Here is a 22,071-nt window from a genome sequence, read left to right on the forward strand (position 1 = left end):
TAACAACTATTTTCTATTTAAAAGTGGCTGGTACAAACAGAAACAGGGTGTGGCAATGGACTCGAAATTCTCCCCCTCATACGCGAATTTGTTTATGGGGTGGTTTGAAGAAATTTGGATTTGGGGCCCGGGTGTAGCAAAATGGCACACCCATATTCTTTATTGGGGACGATACATCGATGATTATTTCATGCTATGGACAGGAGATGAACTGACACTGGAAGAATTTTGCATGTATCTTAATGAAAATGATGTAAACATTAAACTTACACATAAGTATAGTGAAATTCGGTTAGAATTTCTTGATGTGGAACTGTTTTTCGAGGATAACAAAATGGAGAGTAGACTATATCGCAAACCGACCTCATGCAATAATATACTGCACGCTACTACTGCTCATCCACAGCAACAGATAGAGGCGATACCACTAGGGGAAATGATTAGAGCGAGGAGAAATTGCAGCAAGAATAGTGACTTTTATGAAGAGATTGATAACATGGGACGGAGTAGGGGTTACTCAGAGACTACCATACAAAAATCTCTACGGAAAGTGAGAAACATATCGCGTAGACAGACATTAGGCTCGGGTATACGCAAGGGTGATATTCCTAACAAAAATAGGGATCAGAAGATTAGAATTGTTTTGGACTATACGGAAAAGTCTAAAAAACTAATTATTATTAGGATTATGGATAAACACTGGTCCATATTAACTCGAGATGAATCACTAAGGAAATATATTGGTAACAAACCTGAGGTTGTATTTAGGAGGGGTAACACCCTCAACAATATTCTAAGTCCCAGCTATCCATTAGAGAGAAGTATATCAGACTGGCTTAGTAAGCGTAATTTGGGTTTTTTCAAATGCGGTTCTTGTGCAGTATGCAAATGGGCGTCGCAGCCCAATAAGGAATTTGATGATATAAGTGGTAATAAAGTGTCCATAAATTCACACATAGACTGCAATACTAAGTTTGTGGTGTACATGATTGTTTGCAAATGTGATAAAATTTACGTAGGCAGTACAATACGCCCGTTAAAGGTTAGAATCTCTGAACACTGGAGGGCAATCAATCAAGAAGATGAACGTTATCCCATAGCATCCCATATGAGGATATGTAATGCACAGGGTGTTCATAAGGTATTTAAATTTTTTGGTTTTGACTATTGTGAAGTTAACCCCCGGGGTGGAAATAGAGAATTAACCCTAAGGAGAAGGGAATCACATTGGATTTTGAGGTTAGGAGCTGTTGAACGGGGTCTTAATACTGACTTCGAAATGGAGTATTTTTTAGGAGATAAATAGTCAGTATTCGTTGATTAAGTCTATATATATATACAGGTGGGCAACTTTTACATATTTTAGGGACGTGGTAGTCTTTAGTTATAATTATAGGTGCAGTTATATGTAGGGCTGGAGAGGCAGTGCAATATCATACACGGACTGCTAAAAACTATGATCAGAATTCAAGATTATTTAGTTAGGAAGGGGCTAATACGAATTGCCTCTTTACTAATAGAATGAAGGCAAATATGCAAAACATGAAGGATGTGACCTTCGATGTTCACACCCATCAGAGATATCTGCTGGGATACGTGAGTAGTGCAGAGTATGGACAATGATCGGGGCTCCTAGTAAAAAAATGGCGACGCGGAGCCTCGGCAGGAGAGGAAAAAAAAATAAAAATACTTTGGACCAGTATAGTCCGTTTTCTAATTTTGATACATGGAGTGTACGGACGTTAGCGAGTGCAGTCCGTTGTCCATTTCAGTCACGAGATAGATGTATAAATCTTTGGAAGCCGCAGAGCTTCGGCTTCGATATTTGGGAGCGTACTCGCAGGCGGCATGTTATTGAAATCGGGTGTTGAGTTTAAAGCTAGATTATGAACCTCTGATATTCACTTTTTGACTATACGTTTGAATTTGAGGATACTGCTTTTGAACACAGAATGGCTAATCAGATATGTCTGTGTGTTTATCATAGGAGATTTTGACTACGGAAAATCTACCCAATAATAATTCTGAGGTATTAGTAGCGGTGAGTTATAAGATGGGAATATTGGGACATAATATTTTTAATCAAATTATTGGGGAGCATGATATCTGAGTATCTAACTTTATCTCAGCAGAGTCTTTAGAATGGTCATGGGAATACAGGGGGATATATAATTAATATAGACAACTGGAGCCCTCTTGGAAGGTAGGGTGTATCGCATGTATCTTATTTCACACTTAGGCCTTTATGGGGAATGTTTAGCATTTGGTGGGGAATTATCCCAAATGTGGTGTTATGTTTTTGAATATGCTTGCTCACAGATATGTTATTTATAATGCACACTAGTTTTTGCTCACCTGGAACACAAATTGGATGTACTGTAAGATGGGTAGTATTAAATTCTTACTAAATAGTGTGATTTAGTTTGGTTCCCACTGCATATAAAATTTAATATAGATTACTGTGAAGATTAAAAATAGGAATGATACTTTTATGTGATATACTAAAATAGTGTTTATGAAAATACCATTGTAGGGGGTCCTGATGAAATCCAGGGGCCCTCCCCGGATGAAACACGTGTTGACGGGACGGACATACTAATAGTGGACATTTTTGGATGGACTGGATCGTGTTTGGATATTTGGAATTAGCTTGGATCTTCATTTGGAACTATGAAGCTGTTATGACTTCTGTTCTGGAATATGGACTATAGAATATCCAACCTTACTAATAGAAGAACAAAAATAGGACTATCGCACTTTTGATTTACTGTGTATCTTTGAGTGTTTTTTGAAGTTCTGTTGTATGAAAAGGTTATTAATTTGGACATAATAATATCTGAATCAACTTACCTATATTGTGTTTAATTTAATTTAATTTGTTCATGTGTGCGAATATCCTATGCGGAGTTTTGGGTAACGTTATGTTACTTTGTTGGGGGTATTGGAGGGTGTAACCCCAGTATTTTGCACTGTGTACTATAAGATATAAATAGAGTTAATATTATGAGGGTAGGAGCGCCTTTTACTCGTTAATCACCCCCCCCCTTGTAGATATAAGCTTAATGATAGTCTACATCATTTTGATTCTATTTGGGGTCCTGTTCTGGAACTGTAAAGTATTTTTATTCTTTACATGTTATATTGTCAATATGATGTTTTTTTGTTTTCTTTAAATATATTTGCTTGAACTGACATTGAAAACGATTATAATAACGTATCACCTGTTTGAGCTGGATGTATAATATTAGTATGTACAATTAATTTACCTCTCAGTCACTTATTTCTTTTTATTCTTTTTATATCCATTTATGATTATTTCTATATGTTATCTGTACACCTCGGGTTTCTGTAATGAATATATATTGTACTAATGTTTACTTCAGCTATTCTTTGTTATATTTGAAAATTTAATAAAGAATTGATATAAAAATGAATGCTCTCCTGAGGCATAATTTCACTATATTGTTAAAAAACACATATGCCTTGCGCAACGGATACTTTTATGTCTTATATATGGCCATATTTCTACATCACAAATATTGAAAGGAATGTCAGCCAGCGTTCACAGCTACAGTACTCAGTAATAATTAAGATCTACGTTTAGTTTCAGCATTGTTGACCAAGGAGGTCCAAACACGTGTCTATAAATAACACCAGATGCGCTCCACCTACTCAGTCCGAAAAGGTAATTCAAAACACTAACACAATTACATAGGCAATTAAGTATTGCCCTCCTCCCAGTGGCGTGAAAAACAAGGCAGGACAAAAATCAGACGCTTCTCACGTAGGTGAGGTATTTACCTCGCACGCTAGACCTGTAGGTGTCGGTGTGTTTCTGTCAAAGGAAACTGTGAGCTGCTTTTACAGGCCTCGGCTCAGCTGAAGGGGCGGGGGGTTGTTATCCACTCCTTTCTCCTCCCACAGCCACATCGCATTCGCCACACACCGGGGAAGGGAAAAAGTTAATTCAAGGAAATACGTAGGCCTTGGGTAGAAAGAACGGGGAAAGGAAATCGGGAACAGAGGAGGACTGTCCGCGGGCGACGGTGAGCCTGCGCTCCCTGGTTGGCTCCTTAGAAGGCTGAGAGGGAGGCCGGCGCTGCTGGCTCTGCTGAAAATACTGAGACCAGCTGCCTCCTCCCCTCCAGAGACCCCTGTTGCTGTGTATTTCGGGGCTGCTCAGCCAACCGCTGCCCCGACAAGCCAGGCTGACCGGCCATGAGTGGCTCTTACCAGGCAGCCGTGGCCCCGGCCGGGGCCCCTCCCGTGGACGGACTCCCCCCGTTGCCTAAGAGCCTGAGCGGGCTGCTTAACTCCAGTGGGGGCTCGGGCTGGCGGGACCTGGAGCGTGTCTACGCCCAAAAGTCCCGCATCCAGGACGAGCTGAGCCGCGGAGGTCCCTCCAGAGGCAGCGCCCAGCTGCTTCCCAAGCCCCCCAACTTGGACGCTGCCTTGGCCCTGCTGAGAAAAGAGATGGTGAGTATTCCAGGTGGGGTCTGGAAGTGGGGTGTTGATGCCATGTGCATGTTTGATAACGAGGCAGGGTCGCTGTAGGCCCGTATAAGAATCACGGTGTTGCTTAGAAAGGTGGAAGGAGCACCGCAAGTAGGTACAAGTATTTTTTTTAATTTTTTTTTAACGAACTTTAGGGAAACTGTATGTTTATTTTGTCAAAGGCTTTACATTGTTATCTCAGAATGTCTGCCTTCTGATTGTGAACATTTGTATCAGTTAAATGGATTTTGCAAACCTATATATTTTTTTAACGTTGATTCAGGGTTAGGTCTATGATAAAGAGCCACACCTTACAACCTTAAAGTCATTGTTTACTTCAGGGAGGTCACTGCAGAAATTTCGTGAATAATTGGAGTATTGGCGGCGAGGTTTATTTTACTCAGAGTTTATGAAGTACAGCGACCGACACTGTTATTGTAGAGTTGATATTATTTTTGAGGTTTGAAGTGCCCCCAGCATGTACATAATAAAGACTGACCAGTCATTGGATCAGGGATTTACTTAAAACAGAGTATTATTTCTTCTTTTTTTTTCTTTTGATTGTGCAATCGGGAGATCCCGATTTTGTAGAATCCGTTCTTGGCATCATTTATATGTTGATTAGGGTTGAAGGGAATTTGTGTGCCTTTTTTTTTTTATTTATATATATATATTTTTTTTATTCCTCTTCTTACTAGTAGTAAATTGACTCGCTTTGTTGGGCAACATTATCGTTCTGTGGTAATTTTTGAAAACCTGAATATTTTGTTTCCTAATGTGTGCCTAAATGCCATCAGTTTGTTTAATTAACTGTTAATTAAGGGCCTCAGTTTCAGAAGTCGAAGCTTATAAAATGTTATGCACTGTACGCAATCGATTATGCACGAAACTGTCATGCACTGTAACCGATGATTGCAGTTTCTACGCTACTGTTAAATATGTGGTTGTGAAGATATTTTGGGTTAACAATCTTTCAACCTTTGTCATTTAATGCTGAGCCAAATGCGCAATTTAATCTTTTTGTGCAAGCATGTCTTATCAATGTTCGTGTGGGTTGCACAGAAATTGCCAAAGTTCTTGGTGACTTAAACAGTAATAGAAAGTGTCCCCCCCCTCCCCCAAGGTCCTAGTCGGTTTGGATTTTGCTAAAGGCATTGAGGCAATGGGTGTGACGTATATTTTTTACTGAAAACTATCATCAAAGAAACCCTATCTATATTGTAAAACCAACATGGAATACAAAAGAAGCAGTCCAACAGGTTATGAAGGTCCACACTCCAGTAGTGCTATGACGTCACAGTAACCACAAATTCTAACGTAGCTAAGGGCATACTAAACCCAAAAGAACCGCAGACGTCCTCTTCTTTCAAACAATAAAGATTCAATAGAAAAGTCAGATCGGATGAGAACAGAGGATCAGATCCCACTGAAAACTGCATGCAAGAAGGGGAATAAATGCTCTTGTCCGGAGAAGATTATGGACTTCATATTAAACAAAAAATGTACATCAAGGGAGAAGCAAGGAGGGTTAATATTTACTTTGTGTCTATCGCGTTAGCGGGGGAGAACTCCCATTCTGTTACACAACCGGAGGCTCAACTATGACTAGTTTAAAGCTTAGCAGTATTGTTGCAAGACACATGTTCTACTAGTTTGTATTAAAGCTCTAAAAGGAAAACCTCTTGACCAGTTTTCTGCTTTTAGAATATCGTCCAGGCATCCAGGGGAAACGTACTCTTTGAATGCCATAGCTGTTCATCCAGAGTGGGCCCCAAGCGGGAAAACATCAATGCCACATCAAACCCATATCACCAGAGTAGTGGGAGATATCACATCAAATGTGTTCTTGAAAGAAATCCGAAATTGTGAAGTAGGACGACGAAAAATAGAAGGTTGGGTTTCATATCAACAAAGGTGTGTAACTACACACATTTTTGCAACCTGAAAAGCGGGATAAAAATAGAAGTAGATTAAGTCTTAGTTCACCTGGTAATATAAAAGTAATCCTCCTTCCAAAATATTACCATGTTAGGGCATAGTCAGGCCAAAACCATCAGTAGCAGTCAGCTGTGGCATCTAGAGTAGTCTTCCAGCCCATTTACCATCCTGCTCTGTAGTGGGTAGTATATAATTTGTAAGAATTAATATTAGATCTGTCTATGCCTTTTGTGAGAGATTTGTATAAGCGCTGAACAGTATGTATGTTAGTCACCCATCAATTGTTGTCTCATTTTGGCTTCCCATTTACCTTTCGCTAGTAGGAATCACAAACATTATCTTATCTTGGAATGACTTGTATAAATAACCTGGAAATCTGGCACCGGCTATTGAGCTTGTGGTGATCATTTTGTTGAGTAAGAAACAGTTGAAATTCTTGAAGAGTCCTTTAATTTGAATTGACAGCAGGTACGTAATGTTTACGTTTGTCCGGTGGGACATAACAAGCGTTCTGAACTCGCCCCTCACGACCGCAGCACCAACCTGCTGCCTTCTGCCTCTGCCCCACGACCACGCTGCCGTCTGCGTGTTCGAGGCCCTCCTCCACCCGCAGGCATCCTCCTGCGCCTCATCCCTGGTGGCTAGTGGGCTCACTTGACCCGAGTGCCGCTTCCGCCGTCCCGTAAGTTTGTTTTTCAGCTTTTTTCCGCTTTTCTGCGCCTCGCCGCCGGCGCTTTTTGCCCCATTGTGCCCCCCTGATTGCTGTCTCCCCGTTCGTATTTAGTGCCAGTATTGTGTCCATATTGTGTTTTTTCCTGCATTTGTGACTGTTTTTGCCCGATTTCTGTGCCTTTCGCCCCTTGTGCGCTCCTCGACCCCAGCCGCTGCTTCCCTGCGGCCCCGCCCCCCTCGCGCCCCCATTTGCCGCTCCCTCCCGCCTCCCAGCTGCTCCTCCCTCCCCCCTCCCTTCTTAATGGCTGGCGCTGCGCGTCCGCGCAGCGCGCCAGAGGCAAGCCCGTCTGCGCCCGTCCGCGCCTGTACCGCGCCCAGCGCCACCCCCCCTGGTCCTCGCGCCTCCCGCGCCCACTTCTCGGCCGAAGAGCTCCGCGCCCTCAACCCCGGGCCCTCCACTGAATGCTTCCGGGCATCCCCGAAGCTCACTAAAGGACCTTTCTCCTGTCGCACCTGCAACTTCTCCTGCACCAGAACGACGAATCCAACTACAAAAACTTTCAACCCCAATCACCTGAACTGCATCCTCATCAACACCCGCTCCGCACGAAAACACGCCATCGAGCTCTGGGACCTGCTCGACACCACTACACCTGACGTGGCCTTCCTGACCGAAACCTGGTGGAACGACTCCTCTGCTCCGGACATCGCCATCGCCATACCGGACGGATACAAAATCACCAGAAGAGACCGGACCAACGGGATCGGCGGCGGAATAGCCATCGTTCACAAAGCCACCCTCAAAATCCACAACCACTCGGACGACACCCTCAAAACAGCCGAACACCTCCATTTCCAGATCCACACGGACCCCAAAACAACCCTCAGAGGAACCCTGATCTACCGCCCTCCAGGACCAAGAGCCCCCTTCAACGACACCATCGCAGACCTCGCAAGCTCCCACGCCCTAGCATCCACTGATTACATCCTCCTGGGAGATCTCAACTACCACCTAGAAAATACTTCCGACGTTAACACTACTTCACTGACCTCCAACCTCCTCAACCTCGGACTCCGCCAACTAGTCAACACTCCCACCCACATCGCCGGACACACCCTGGACCCCCTCTTCACCTCAAGCAACCACATCGCTTTCAGCCACACCTCCGAACTCCACTGGACCGACCACCACTGCGTCCACTTCACCTACAAGAAAATCACAGAACATCACCGCATCCAGCCACCTCCCCACCGCCGCTGGGGCAAAATCACCCAGGACCAACTGGCCAGCACCCTCACCAACAACCCTCCACCCGACGCAACCGACCCGAACACAGCCGCCATCAACCTCCATCAATGGATCCTCGACTGCGCTAACACCCTCGCCCCCCTAAAGAAACACACCGCCATCCAAGGAAAGAAAAAACCAGCCTGGTTCACAGATGACCTTACAACCTCCAAAAGCATCTGCCAGAAGCTCAAAAAGAAATGGATCCAAGATCGCACACCCGACAACCTCGCCACCCTCAAAAACGCCAACCGTGAACACCACCAACGGATCCGCGTCGCCAAGCGCACCCATTTCACCGAACGCATCAACAACAACGCCCACGACTGCAAAGAACTCTTCGGGATCGTGAAGGAACTCTCAAATCCTAAAGCCAACTCCAACGACATCCCGCCCTCCCAGAAACTCTGCGACGACCTCTCCACTTTCTTCCACCAGAAAATCGTTACCATCCACGACAGCTTCAACTCCAGCCCACCTCCAGACCCCACCCCGGCGTCTCCTCCCACGACTGCCGCCTCACTGCCTGGACCCACGTGGACGATGCAGAAACCATAACAACCATGAACACCATCCACTCAGGCTCCCCTACGGACCCCTGCCCTCATCATGTTTTCAACTCGGCAAACGCCACCATCGCCCCCGAACTCCGCAAGATCATCAACCTCTCCTTCTCCTCCGCCACCTTCCCGGACAGCTGGAAACACGCAGAAATCCAACCCCTTCTCAAGAAACCCAAGGCTGACCCCAACGACCTCAAAAACTTCCGACCGATCTCTCTCCTCCCTTTTCCAGCCAAAGTCATCGAGAAGATCGCCAACTCTCAGCTCACCCACTTCCTCGAAGACAACTCAATCCTGGACCCCTCACAATCCGGATTCAGACGAAACCACAGCACTGAGACTGCTCTCCTCGCCGCCACAGATGACATCAGACTTCAAATGGACAAGGGCGAAACCTCAGCCCTCATCCTCCTCGACCTATCCGCCGCCTTTGACACAGTCTGCCACCGCACCCTACTGACCCGCCTCCAGGAAGCTGGGATCCAAGACAAAGCCCTCCACTGGATCTCATCCTTCCTCTCCGACAGAACTCAGAGAGTCCGCCTCTCCCCGTTCCGCTCCAAAGCCTCCAACCTCATCTGCGGCGTCCCCCAAGGATCCTCCCTCAGCCCTACGTTGTTCAACGTCTACATGGCCCCCCTCGCCAAACTGGCCCGCCAACATCATCTCCTACGCCGACGACACCCAGCTCGTCCTCTCCCTGACCAATGACCCGCTCACCGCCAAAACCAACCTCCACGAGGGACTTAAATCCATCGCCAACTGGATGAACATCAGCCGCCTGAAGCTCAACTCCGACAAGACGGAAGTCCTCATCCTCGGGCGCACTCCCTCGGCTTGGAACGACTCTTGGTGGCCCTCCGCCCTTGGTCCCCCGCCCACCCCTGCCAACCACGCAAGAAACCTCGGCTTCATCCTGGACTCCGCCCTCACCATGTCCAAACAGGTCAGCGCCGTCTCCTCCTCCTGCTTCAACACCCTTCGTATGCTCCGCAGAATCTTCAAGTGGATTCCAACAGAAACCAGAAAGACGGTGACCCAGGCCCTCGTCAGCAGCAGACTTGACTACGGCAACGCACTCTACACAGGCATCCCTACCAAAGACATCAAACGACTCCAAAGGATCCAAAATGCCTCCGCCCGACTGATCCTCGACATACCCCGCCGATGCCACATCTCCCCACACCTGAGGGAACTCCACTGGCTCCCAGTAGACAAGAGGATCACTTTTAAACTCCTTACCCACGCTCACAAGGCGCTTCACAACACCGGACCCTCCTACCTCAACACCAGACTCAACTTCTACACCCCAACACGCCAACTCCGATCCGCCAACCTCGCCCTAGCCATCGTACCCCGAATCCAGCGCAAGACCTCCGGCGGCAGATCCTTCTCTTTCCTCGCCGCCAAAACCTGGAACTCTCTCCCCACTCCGCTACGCCAGACCCAGGACCTCCCCACATTCAGAAGGCTCCTCAAGACCTGGCTCTTCGACCGCTAAACAGCCTCTCCACCCCCCCCCCCACCTCAGCGCCTCGAAACCCTAACGGGTACATAGCGCGCTTTATAAATACTATGATTGATTGATTGATTGATTGCTAGTAATCACCTAAAGTGCAATAAATGACCATATGGAAATACGTTTTTTTTCTTTTTTTCTTTTTGTTTTGCTAAGCATTCATGCTTTTGTTGTTGTTTCACATTTTGATGGCAATACAGGTTAGTTCAGTAGTGGTTTAGCCAGTGCGTATAATGTGTTTCCACCTCTTAAATTGAGTCTACTCCATGCTATCTGGTCAGGCGACTAAGTTAGACTTGCCCAGTAATATATTGCCATGTTGTTCAATAATTGTATTGAGTGAAATTGTGCGGGCAGAGTCCTGCTCCACCACTAGCTGTGGTAGGTTGGGTCACTGGTGGAACCAGTAGTGTCTGTTTGTGCCTGCACATAGCGTTGGCTCAGAATTCGGTCTTGTGAACTTGCCCATTTAGTAGTATAGCAAAAGCGTTTCCCATTTAATGTGTTTTTTTGCTTCCCCATGTTAATTTGATCTTGAGCAGCGTCAGTTAAAAGAAAAAATTAGACGTGGCTGGGGACATGGGGTGCTTATAAAATGGATGCAAAAGTTTCAGTAGAGGAACTATTTTCATTAATATAATTCGGGTTACTAAAAACAGGATAGGCAGTGATTTGTTCTGTCCCCTTTGTGTACGTTTTTCCATAGTTGTCTGTGATGACCTGTTTTGTAGCACAATGTACAGTGATCCCAAGCTATTTAACTGTCTCCCTGCCCACTCAAATGGGATTGTAATGGTGCATTATTTTTGTTTTAGTGCCCTTTGTCAGTGGGTAAATGAATTACCTTCCTCGTTTAATTGTAATGGCACAGAAATTCCCCACATTTGATGATCTCACAAATAACAAGGCCTGGATTAGACAAGAACGCTCTGATAAATAATAAAATATAATTGGGGTACATAGTTGGCAGTAGCTCGTTCAATCTGAACATGAGCCTACATGCAGAATGGTGCTGTTGAAGCATGCAGGCCCTAGGCTCTGCCGCTGCAGCACATATGATTGTTGACAATGGACACCGATTCCTGGATCCCCTGCTTAGTTCGAACGGTGCAAATACAGCACTATGGACTCTTACCAAGGAATATATTATAGATTGGGAGTATAAAAGCATGATCCAGCTCAACACCTCATTACTTAGATCCATCCTCCCTTAACACCCAGAACAGGAATGCCTGCATAGATCAGTTGATGTAAATTGGCTGGACGTATAGCCATACTGGTCAGGCAAGGCTAGCTAGCCCTGGTAGTATTGGGCCTAGTCTGTTTGTCAGTACTTGGCAAAGTTCTTATGATAAATATTTATTAATAAGGGACAGTGGTCTATAGGATTTTCATTTGGAGTGGTTCTTGTCTGGGTGGGTTGATTAATGTAGTAATTGCTGCTTCTTGCTTTGTGGGAGGCCTCTTCCACTGACTCTTGCCTTCTCAAACAATGCGAGGAGGCATGGATCCAATATTTAATCAAATTTCTTGTTGAACTTCACAGTAAGGTTTTTTTTTTTCTTCTCATAAACGTATTTGCTTATGTTTTCTCCTGGCCTATCTTCTTTGCCATGTGATCTAACTTCTGCATATTTACTTAAGAATTTTGCCTCTAGAACAGTCCCTTCTCTATTTCTCAGTTGGGTAGCACTAACGGCTGCCTGATTTGTCCTACTATAGTTATTGCAAGATCAGATTCTAACTCTCAACGTTTTTGCTCACCTTTGGAGAGTCACATTCAAATGGCTCTCAGGATCCCTGATTGTTTTTTAGTTAATACACCAGGTATAACCATCTTAAATGCCTTCTAAATTGCTCCTCTGCGATTGCCAGTGTCTATATTTAGCACAAAATTGTCTGTGATTTCCCCCCAGCTCCGTTTTCGTCACTGTTCTCTTAAAGTGCATCATTTATCATTTTATTGACCATTTTTATTATCACAGAGCTTTTCCTCCCTATACTATCTCCAGTCCACATAATTTATCCCAGTTCTGCACAGGCTCTGACAGACAAAGCTATTAGACCTTGAAAGTGAACCAGTACTCTGCCCCTGATTACGAGTGTAAATGCTATATAGGACACCTGATAAATCTAAAATACCACAGGGTGCGTTATTAATCAGGTGCATTTCTCCTTTTAGAAGTTTGTGGGGAATAACTGGCACTCTGGTGTTCAAATCACCAAAACCCGCATGGAACGGTAAGTAGTCATGTTAACAACTAAGCTCTCCACCAGCTTTGCATTTAACTGCCCCCCCCCCCCCCCCCTCCTACTTTGTCCATCGTCCTTAAGGCTTCAGCAATAATTGTGATAGAAGCAAACATGTTCAACTTATACTTGACCGAAGCGTTGTCTAAAGTGACTCTGAGTAGTCATCTTTACTTAATTCTGCCCAATTTCCACTGAGCAATGTAACGTTGGTTTTGGTGTCTTACTGTAAGGAGAGTTGCTCCCGGCACACTGTGCGGTGTTGCCACATTTAGGTATAGATTTAGCTGATTTTGCACTGTACCCGTGCCTCACCTCACTGTGCCACCCTTCTCTCTCCCCACCATTCTCCCAAGGGTTAAACCTTTTCTGCTCTTCCACACCCACAGGGTCAGGGAAGCGGGGTGAGTTCCCCTTTAAGTTAGTACATTGTGCATTAGTTGCTAGAGGCCCTGGGCATTCTGATGGGCCTGGTAGCTACGTGTTCAGGAGGAAAATAACTTAGAGTCCTCCTATGAGTTACATCCAACCAAAACCTCTGAAACGGGTCATTATTGCGAGATGGACCTGAATAGTAAAAGACCTAGTATAACAAACACTTAATTTCCCCTCATTTGCAACTACGCACTAAAGAGTGCTTAGGACATAAGGGTGTGGTCAAAACACTTCACTTTGACTGCTGTCTGGTTCAGGACTCTCTAAGCTTGGGGGATGTTTAAGAGGGCAGGAAGAAAATTGTAAGGAAATGTGAAGTAGTGTAGAGTGTAACTAAGTAAACATAACTGGAAAAGCAACCCAAGAGATCAAACCGACGTCTGACTCCAGGGTTAACGTAGCATTTTTAATATGTCCTCTCCCTGAATTTAAGGAGAGTCTACTGGCTTCACATGTAAGAATGAAAATGGTAGATTTGAATAATAGTATCAGAGCACTTTGTAGTTAACAAAAGTGCAACAAGGGGTGGACCTGCAGAACCCAACAAAGAAATTAACATTTTAATAGTGAAATATCAAACTCTCTGAGCCGAAATCTGTCAGAAAGGGGCAAATTAATTTAGATGCTTTACCATGACTGCTGAATAAGGCAAGGCAGATCTTAACATATGGTGTTTAAGCGATCGGTATAAAATAATTGCGGTAACATTACCATCCACACTGAACCTCCATTTATCCAAAACTGAACTGAGGTATGACTGAGCAAGTTTTATATAGGAGAAATCATTAAATAACACCTGCCACTGGTTTTATGGACCTTTGTTTGTTGACATAGAAATAACAAGAAGCAAACAGGTACACTAATCCAATGACATGGTAAATCATTAATTACTTTTGGTACAGTCAGTAAAGAGAATGTGTGTGAGTTAAAGGGTGTTATTTTCAACTTTTTGGTATCTCATTGTTTATTCAATAAGTGTTATTCTTTTCAGTATCAGAACTAAAAGGCAATATATTCCACTAATCGGTATTTCAATATAAGGAAAAATACAGTTTTTATTAAAATTAGTTAATATTGTAACAAAACATCTAGAGTGTTCCATAAAGGAAATTCCATAATCTAAATTAAATTGAATTCAAATGGAATAAGGTGACATTTCAAATAACCAATAAAGAGTACTAAGGAGAAAATCCTTGCATATCCATAAAGCCTTTGCATATCAAGCTGGTTAGTATTTTCAGCTCGAAATCAGCAGACATCAAAGAAATAGGATAAGCAGACTCTTATGAAGAGATGTAGAACAAATTCTGAGATGAGCCTCTAGCAAATGTCAAAAAGCCCTCAATGACAAAAGCTCAAAGAAAAAGTCCTTTCTTGCTCTAAGAGCATGCACTATTATAAACACAAATATTGTAGATGGCAGCATGTGTTCCTCTTTCCACAACATCCAGTAGGATCTTAGCAAACTTCTAGGAATAGGTAAAATACCCATCTTCTTGCAACTGCACAGTAGTCTGTAGACATTCGTCCTTGAAAATACACACAGTCCACATTTTACAATCCAGACAGTTATTCTGCTGAGTCATCCTAAATGACTATCCACTACCTAATAAAGGCTTCTGGAAAGTTACAACATCTGCAGAAAGAAAACATCTTTTGGAAAATAAAGAAAACATGGAGAACAGATCTTTCAATGTTAATGCAATATTTTCAGTTAACATGGCATCAAGAGGCTTACGTAAATCGGCACTTATTTACTTCACTTGTAGGCTTAAAACATTTAGGTACGATTACTTGCTACAGATTTAGCATACAGTGTATGTGCTATTTAAACGTAGACTTTTACACATTTTGTGAGTAAGCGTCGTTGTTTGCAAATGAAATTCACTTCTTCAGGTGTGAATATTGTGATGGCTTCTACTTGGATGTAAAGTTAATGTAAAACCTTTTTGTTCAGTCCGATGTAGTCAAAGTTGTCTGTTACTTTTTTGCAACAGGTCGGAATGGCCAGGAACTTGGGCAGTGAGTAGGAATGTATTAATGAGAAAATCTCAGCAACATCATGCACATTCTTAGTGTGTGTGTTTTAAAAAAAAAATTATTTATTAAACCCCTTTCTAATTTCGAGAACATTATTTTTCAATTTTGTTGACCCAAAGATCTGTGCTTTGTAATACAGAAACCATAGTTTTCTGCCAAAAAAAAAGAAATACGGTTGAATCCAGGGTAGCCCTTAAAACCTGACTCCTTTCTCTGCAATTCTACTTGTTTGTCTCTTAGCAGCATCAAATATGGAATGTATCTGAAAGTACAGTGGTAAGACTTCTTTCTTACAGCTGCAATGCAGTTTACAAAATAAATGGAATAAACGTTTGTTGGACTACCAGCAGTATTTCTGGTTTCAGTGAGTTATTCAACTCTTCTAATGGGTGCATTTCTCCATTATGATTTTTGTTGTTTAAATATTGATTCTGTTTTGTGAACATTGTCATTTTTCTATTCTCTCACGTTTTTTGTAATCTTATTTATTTACTTCCTTTGTGGTTTGGCAATGTTTTCTCTTTATAATTGGCAGCTATGTTAAAATAAGTGACTTGGTTTATGTTTGAAATGCTAAATTAAGGCTGATCTAATAGGAACCCACCTCAATGGGCCTGAATGGATACTATTGTTAAAAAAGCTACATCAGTGTCTTCCTCATGCCTCTCCCTTACACCCTGGTTTGTCATAGCTTGTTTATGGCAGCAGCGTTTTACTGTTAATACTGCACTTATAACAGGGCCTTGCTCCCTTTGTAACGTATTAAACTTCTCTACTCTCATACTTGGGGACAAGTATTTATTCACATTTTAAGATCACCCTGTGACAGCGAGCCTGGTCACCTCCGTACAATTCTTGTCTAGTATAGATCTACAGATTTGACCTCCGGTTCCTGGTGACCTTTGACTTCCTTAGTATGGTCAATCCCATTAATTTCATACCTCCTTCCTAAGCATGGTGGAAATTACATGCACATGGTCCCATGCAACAAACATGACCACCCATCATATACACAGTATTCAGCCTCTCAGTACACATTTTGCTATATTCATTCTCTGTACATCCTAATGTGATCCTCTTGCATCCTTTTTTTTCTCCATACTAAACCAAGGATGTAGGCAGGACTTGTGTAGAAAGTACAGCAAAAGGTATTTGTGCACAGTCTTGCATATTGTGTCATAGTTACACCAATACAGCATGGATCCATACTCTGCTGGGCTCTCCTAAGGGACAAGAGTCCTTGAGCATTGCTTAAGCTCTTGGGAGATCCCTACTAAAGAAAAGCTGTTCCTACATCTACACATATTCACAAAATAATTCAAGGGTGGAAGGCTGGGTTTGTTAAGGGTAATTGAAAATGTAATTGCAGGATTCTTACTTTAATTTTGAGGGGTTAATATCTTCAGCCCTGCTCTTTACTCACACAGCCTAAAGTCATAACATTTGCATGGTTGACAGTAGACTGCCTCTTAAAAGCTGTCTTTATCTGGAACTCCATCCTCATGTTTGTTTTCTTTCTTGTTGGCTACTTTTCCTTTTTTTGCACTCAGGATAAGTCTTTTACCAGACAGGGTCTGTAGCTGTTTTTACCTGTCTGTGCCTATCCTGTGAAGTCATTTTACTGCTTTCTATGGTCATAAGTGAAAATTTCCCTTGTTTTAAATTTGTGTCTGCAAACACCTTTCTAATATTGTTTTCTTCAAGGATATTAAAGCATACTTCAAACATCGGGTAACCATTGGTCTGGTTATTAAACTGGGTGAGGAATGGAAAGCACCGTTGGATGTGCTGCTTTAGGAGATAAGGCAGCAATGTCGTTTTTGCTTGACTTAAGTGAGCTTTCAATATCCTCCACCAACTATGTTTTTACAGACTTTGTCATGCCCGGGCAGCCAGAAAATAATATTAAGTTACCTTATACATCTTTCTCTGCAGTACCTCTCCCAATTCTGAATGGAGTAATTAATAGGTGTAATTGTTACCCAATTTAATGGCAACCTATCATCTGACCCCAGATGGATGAAAGATTGAGAAGCTCTTGCCCACATTCAAACTTGTGACCTGGACATCAAAACCAAAGTCTGTAGCAAGGGTTCATCTGCAGAGCTATCTTGTCTGCCTTAACTCAATAGACTTAATCCCTCTCGTCATTGGGTGTCTTGTTTCAAAGTGGATAGTGGTTACTTGTGGTCTAGTCTTTCCACCTAGCTTGTTTGTACTTTTAGCCAGTGCATGAATTTATATCCAGGCAGTTGTTGTCACACTGTCGACAAGCTTATCTTGAAGCTGCTGGATGGTCCATCCTTGGATCTTGCTAGTTCAAAACATCTTCAAGGATATACAGGCTTGGATGAACCCTAATTCTGTCAGCCTGAATTGCTTCAGAGGGTTAGGCCATCTTGTTATTTTAAACCCTTTAGATAATTTGTACCATTCCTCTAAGAGAAACCTTTGAGTATGGTTCCTCTTGCTATTGTAGAGGTTCACCTAACACTTTATATGTGGGTCTATAACTGACTTTGATTCATTGGTTCCTCATTACATGGACTCTATCACCTCACATTGGTACTAGAATTCCAGAGGTTACTTAAACTACCTTGGAATGACACCTGAATTAGCTTCTCACTGGGCCTCAGGCCACCTTCTGAATCATTTGCTCAAACTGCTCTACTTTGGAATAAACGACCCACAGCTTTCCTCACAAAAAAGCAAATCTTGTTAAATCCAGGAAAGCCATTAAAATCTGAATCCTTGCTCATTAAGTTTACTCCTTTGTCCAGCAGTATCAACTATGGAACGTGTCTGCAAATAAATAGTAAGATCCCTTTTCTTATGGCAAATACACTAGAACTTTCTTTACTTAAAGAAACTTGTCTCTAGTAGACCTTCTAGAATCCTGCATTTTCTAGGTGTGTGATTGCCATAGTTCCCAGCTTTAATCAGATGAGTTCCCATATTTAATTGGCTGAAAGCTGGGATTTAAAGTTGGAGTTAAACTTACAGGTGTGTCCAGTTAACATAAAAAATGGCAAGGTCTTCTGTCGTACACCTATGTACATACATACATGTTCTTGTTCCTCTTTCTTTAGTCTAGTGTAGGGTATAGCCTCTGCATTTTCTGTCTTTGTGTGCATCAGATTAAATATACAGTTATTAAGATGTCTTGCTAGAGGCAGCAGCCACCCTTGTTTTAGACTTGAAACAGTCGTAAAACTGTGGCCACTAATTATCTCACTTTAATGTATAACTGAAGTGCCTCGTGCTTGGCCCAGATGCTTTACTAACTCTTAATAGCATGATGAGGTTGCCCTAGTAATCACCCCACCCACCCCCCAAGTGCAGACTGGACATGCTGTTTTTTTGTTCCACACACAGTGTCCCACTACATAGCTTTGTGTTTATCTTAGAATCTACCCATAGGAAAATCGAGAAGCACCACCTCATCTCTGTCATTTTTAGACCTCCCTCCAGTGTATACAGAACCATCCTGTTCATTGGTTGAAAACCCTACCTCTTACCAGAACCTTTTAGCAGTCTGTCTTTCAGCTTACAGCCATTGGTTACATTCATTTTTTAAGCATACCCCATTTTCCTAAAAGGTTCCAAAATACCAGTGGGGCCAAAAGCAGCAAACCTCATGTTTCATTTGAAAACTGACCAAAACCCTAACTTGACCAGGCAGCATCTAGAATTTTTTTTTTAATGAATTGTAGTATCCAACTTAAGCCACTGCACATGGACTTGGTATTAAAGTGACACAATGTTTTCCAAAGCAATCGGACCATATTCCCACCTGCATTTGCCAAAACATCATGGTGGACCTGCTGTGGTCAGTGCTGTCATATCCATCTACAGTCGGTTCTGCAGTGCAGCTGCCATAGCCACTGTGCCACTACTCTTCATGGTTCTATGTGAAAGTGACATTTTGACATCTTTCCTTAATCCCTTCTGTGTGTCGGATGGCCGGGAGCTGTCCGACGCTACAGTGCTCGTGTGCGTCGGATGGCTCCCGGACGTCCGACCACATGGCACTTGAAACTTTACAAAGAAACAGCCTCGGGCAATGGAGAGAGCTACACCATCTCCTGAGGCTATTTCTTTGTTTACATTGAAATGACAATCAGCATGCATGTCGCTCTGACGTCATTTTAATTCAAGTGAAATGAGCCGATTGGATCATTTCACTTTCCCTGCATCGGTGCTCAGGGGGCAATCTCGGCCCGAGCACAGAGGCAGACAGGAGAGGTATCATTGGAAAGGGAAAAATCTCCCCTTTCCAATGGCACCTCTCCCTAGTGGATCCCTGCTTTGGGATCACCCTCCCTGGGCGATCCTCAAGCAGGGATCCACCCCTAGGGAGGGTGGAGCGGCCCCTCTAGCAAGGGCTTTTGCTCCCACTTTTTTTTTTTTTTTAGTGGTTGGGGGGGGGGGGGGGGGGGGGAATTAAAGAAAGCCCAGTAGAAACCAGGAATTTCGTTTATATATAGATCTGGGGGTGGGGGCAATCTGCACGTTTTTGGCCCTTCCTTGTTGCAGGGACTTGGCACAGATGGGTGGACCCAAGTGACAGGACCAAGCACTTGCGACAGGTAAGGGCCAAAAACCTGTAGATTGCCCTTTTGGACCCACTTTGGTTCTTCCTCAGTTTTTCATTACATACGTTTTTAGGCCGAGTCTGCTTTGGGCACCCACACAAGTGAGGTTTCATTCATATCGGGAGACTGAGTGGAATGCTGGGTCGTAGGAAATTTGTGCCGACGCGATGATCCTTCAACTTTTCTGCACATAAATATGAGGAAAGTGTGACTTAATAGCTAATTTTGAAGTTTACAGGGTATTCTGGGTAAGAAAACATTGGGGGATTAAAGCAGGCCCCATCTTGCTAGACTCACCTGATATCTAGTTTTCAGAAATATCTGGTTTTGGTATGTTTCCCTAGATGGCCGCCGAGCCTGGAACTGAAAATGCAGGTTACCCCTTGCAAAACAAGGTTGATTATATTGATGTCTCCACAATATGTTTTGCACCATTTCCTGTCGCAGACACTAAGCGTACTCACACCCGTGAGGTACCATTTTTATGGAGAGACTTGGGGGGGGATGCTGGGTGGAAGGAAGTTTGTGGCTCCCCTCAGATTCCAGAACTTTGCATCACTGAAATGTGAGGAAAATGTGTATTTGTAGACAAAATTTGAGGTTTGCAAAGGATTCTGGGTGAGAGCCGCACAAGTCACCCCATCCTGGATTCCCCTAGGTGTCTAGTTTTCAAAAATGTACAGGTTTGATAGATTTCCCCAGGTGCGGGCTGAACTAGAACCCAAAATCCACAGCTAAGCACTTTACAAAAACACGTCGGTTTTCAGTGGAAACATGTGATATGTCCATGTTGCATTTTGAAACGTTTCCTGTCATAGGTACTAGGCCTGCCCACACAAGTGATGTACCTATTTTATTGGGAGACTTAGGGGAACACAGAATAGCAGAACAAGTGTTACTACCAATTGTCTTAGCATTTATTGGCTTTGGGTACCTTGCGTTCTTGATGAACCTACAAGCCCTTTATATCCCTGCAACCAGAAGGGTCCAGCGGACGTAAGGGTATATTGCTTTCAAAAATCTGCCATAGTTGGAAAAAGTTACAGATGAACACGTAGACAGAAATGGCTGTGTTTTTTTTTTTTTTTTTTCTTTTTTTTTTCTCAACTCAGTTTCATATATATATTTTTTTCTTTCAACTGTTACTTTCTATAGAAAAACCTTGAAGTATCTAGACAGAGGACCCATTGTTGAATTCAGAAGTGTGTAGTTCTTAGAAATGTATAGCTTACCGAGATCCACCTTGGTTTCACAGCAGTTTCTGTCACTAACTGCAGGGGGTGTGGAATTTATTAAAATATCTACTTGTCCACGGGTCAGGTTGCTTCTCAAATCTACTTGTCCTGCAAAAAGATCTACTTGTCCCTTTGGTGCCATGTAGTGTGGCGCCAATTTATGGCAGCAATCTCATTATGTAAGAGCTCTGATACTAGCCTCTCTGATTATGCCAGGGCTACTACCATAGTAGGGCTTGAATACTTGCAGCTTAAATCCCTACTGTAGCAATTTCCTTATTTTTCCACCTTTCTGCAGATCTGCATACTGGGGCTGGAGGAAGCAGTAAGCAATAGTTCAAGGGCTGGAATGCCTTTGAGTCTGCAAACCTACTAACCTGCATATTTTAAAGATCTTCACCAGCTTCTCTCTAATATTTTCCCATAATAAGAAAGGTTGGACATTTACTCCTGACAATGGCAGAATTATAACTTCTTCCAGGGTTGGGAAGCAAGTGGCTGGAGGGAAAATGAACTTGCAAATGCTCAATAGATTTTCACATGAGCAAATCTACACATGCATATTTACCCATGCTAAAATACAGTTCACAAATATTTTATAGGGGTACGACATATACCATGGGTGCACTTTTGTGACTTTCTTTAAGAATTTGGGGCCACATGTAGGTAGGTTCAGATTTGCGACCCGCAAATTGCGAGTCGCAAATCCGAATGTAGGATGGTGTCCCTGACGCAATGTGTGATTCGCAAGGGCTTCGCAAATGCACACCTCATGAATAATCATGAGGTGGGTCGCAATTTGCGACCCCCTTGCGAATGGCAGCCTCACAGGGATGGTGGCCTGCTGGAGACAGCAGACCACCCTGTCTGTGAATGCTTTTCAATAAAGCAGTTTTTTTTTTTTTGTAATGCAGCCCGTTTTCCTTAAAGGAAAACGAGATGCATTACAAAAATGAAACGTTTTCGTTTCATTTTTTCAGAGCAGGCAGTGGTCCTGCGGACCACTGCCTGCTCTGAATTTTTTTTTTACAGTGACATTCAC

The 22,071-nt window shown here is 43.2% G+C and overlaps 1 protein-coding gene across 2 annotated transcripts in view; it reads left to right on the top strand.

Moving 5' to 3' along the window:
* Positions 1 to 3,763: 3,763 nt before the first annotated feature.
* Positions 3,764 to 22,071, top strand: part of FAM89A (family with sequence similarity 89 member A) — a 105,483-nt gene continuing 87,175 nt past the window's right edge. Inside the window, exon 1 of one of the 2 annotated variants that reach the window (XM_069235028.1) lies at positions 3,764 to 4,476. In XM_069235028.1, coding sequence (XP_069091129.1) covers positions 4,219 to 4,476 — 258 coding nt within the window. In that variant the 5' untranslated portion in view covers positions 3,764 to 4,218. The remainder of the gene's footprint in view (positions 4,477 to 22,071) is intronic. The other variant, XM_069235027.1, reaches the window with a different exon arrangement.

The sequence above is a fragment of the Pleurodeles waltl genome, chromosome 5 (assembly GCF_031143425.1).
Source record: "Pleurodeles waltl isolate 20211129_DDA chromosome 5, aPleWal1.hap1.20221129, whole genome shotgun sequence".
Lineage (NCBI taxonomy): Eukaryota > Metazoa > Chordata > Amphibia > Caudata > Salamandridae > Pleurodeles > Pleurodeles waltl.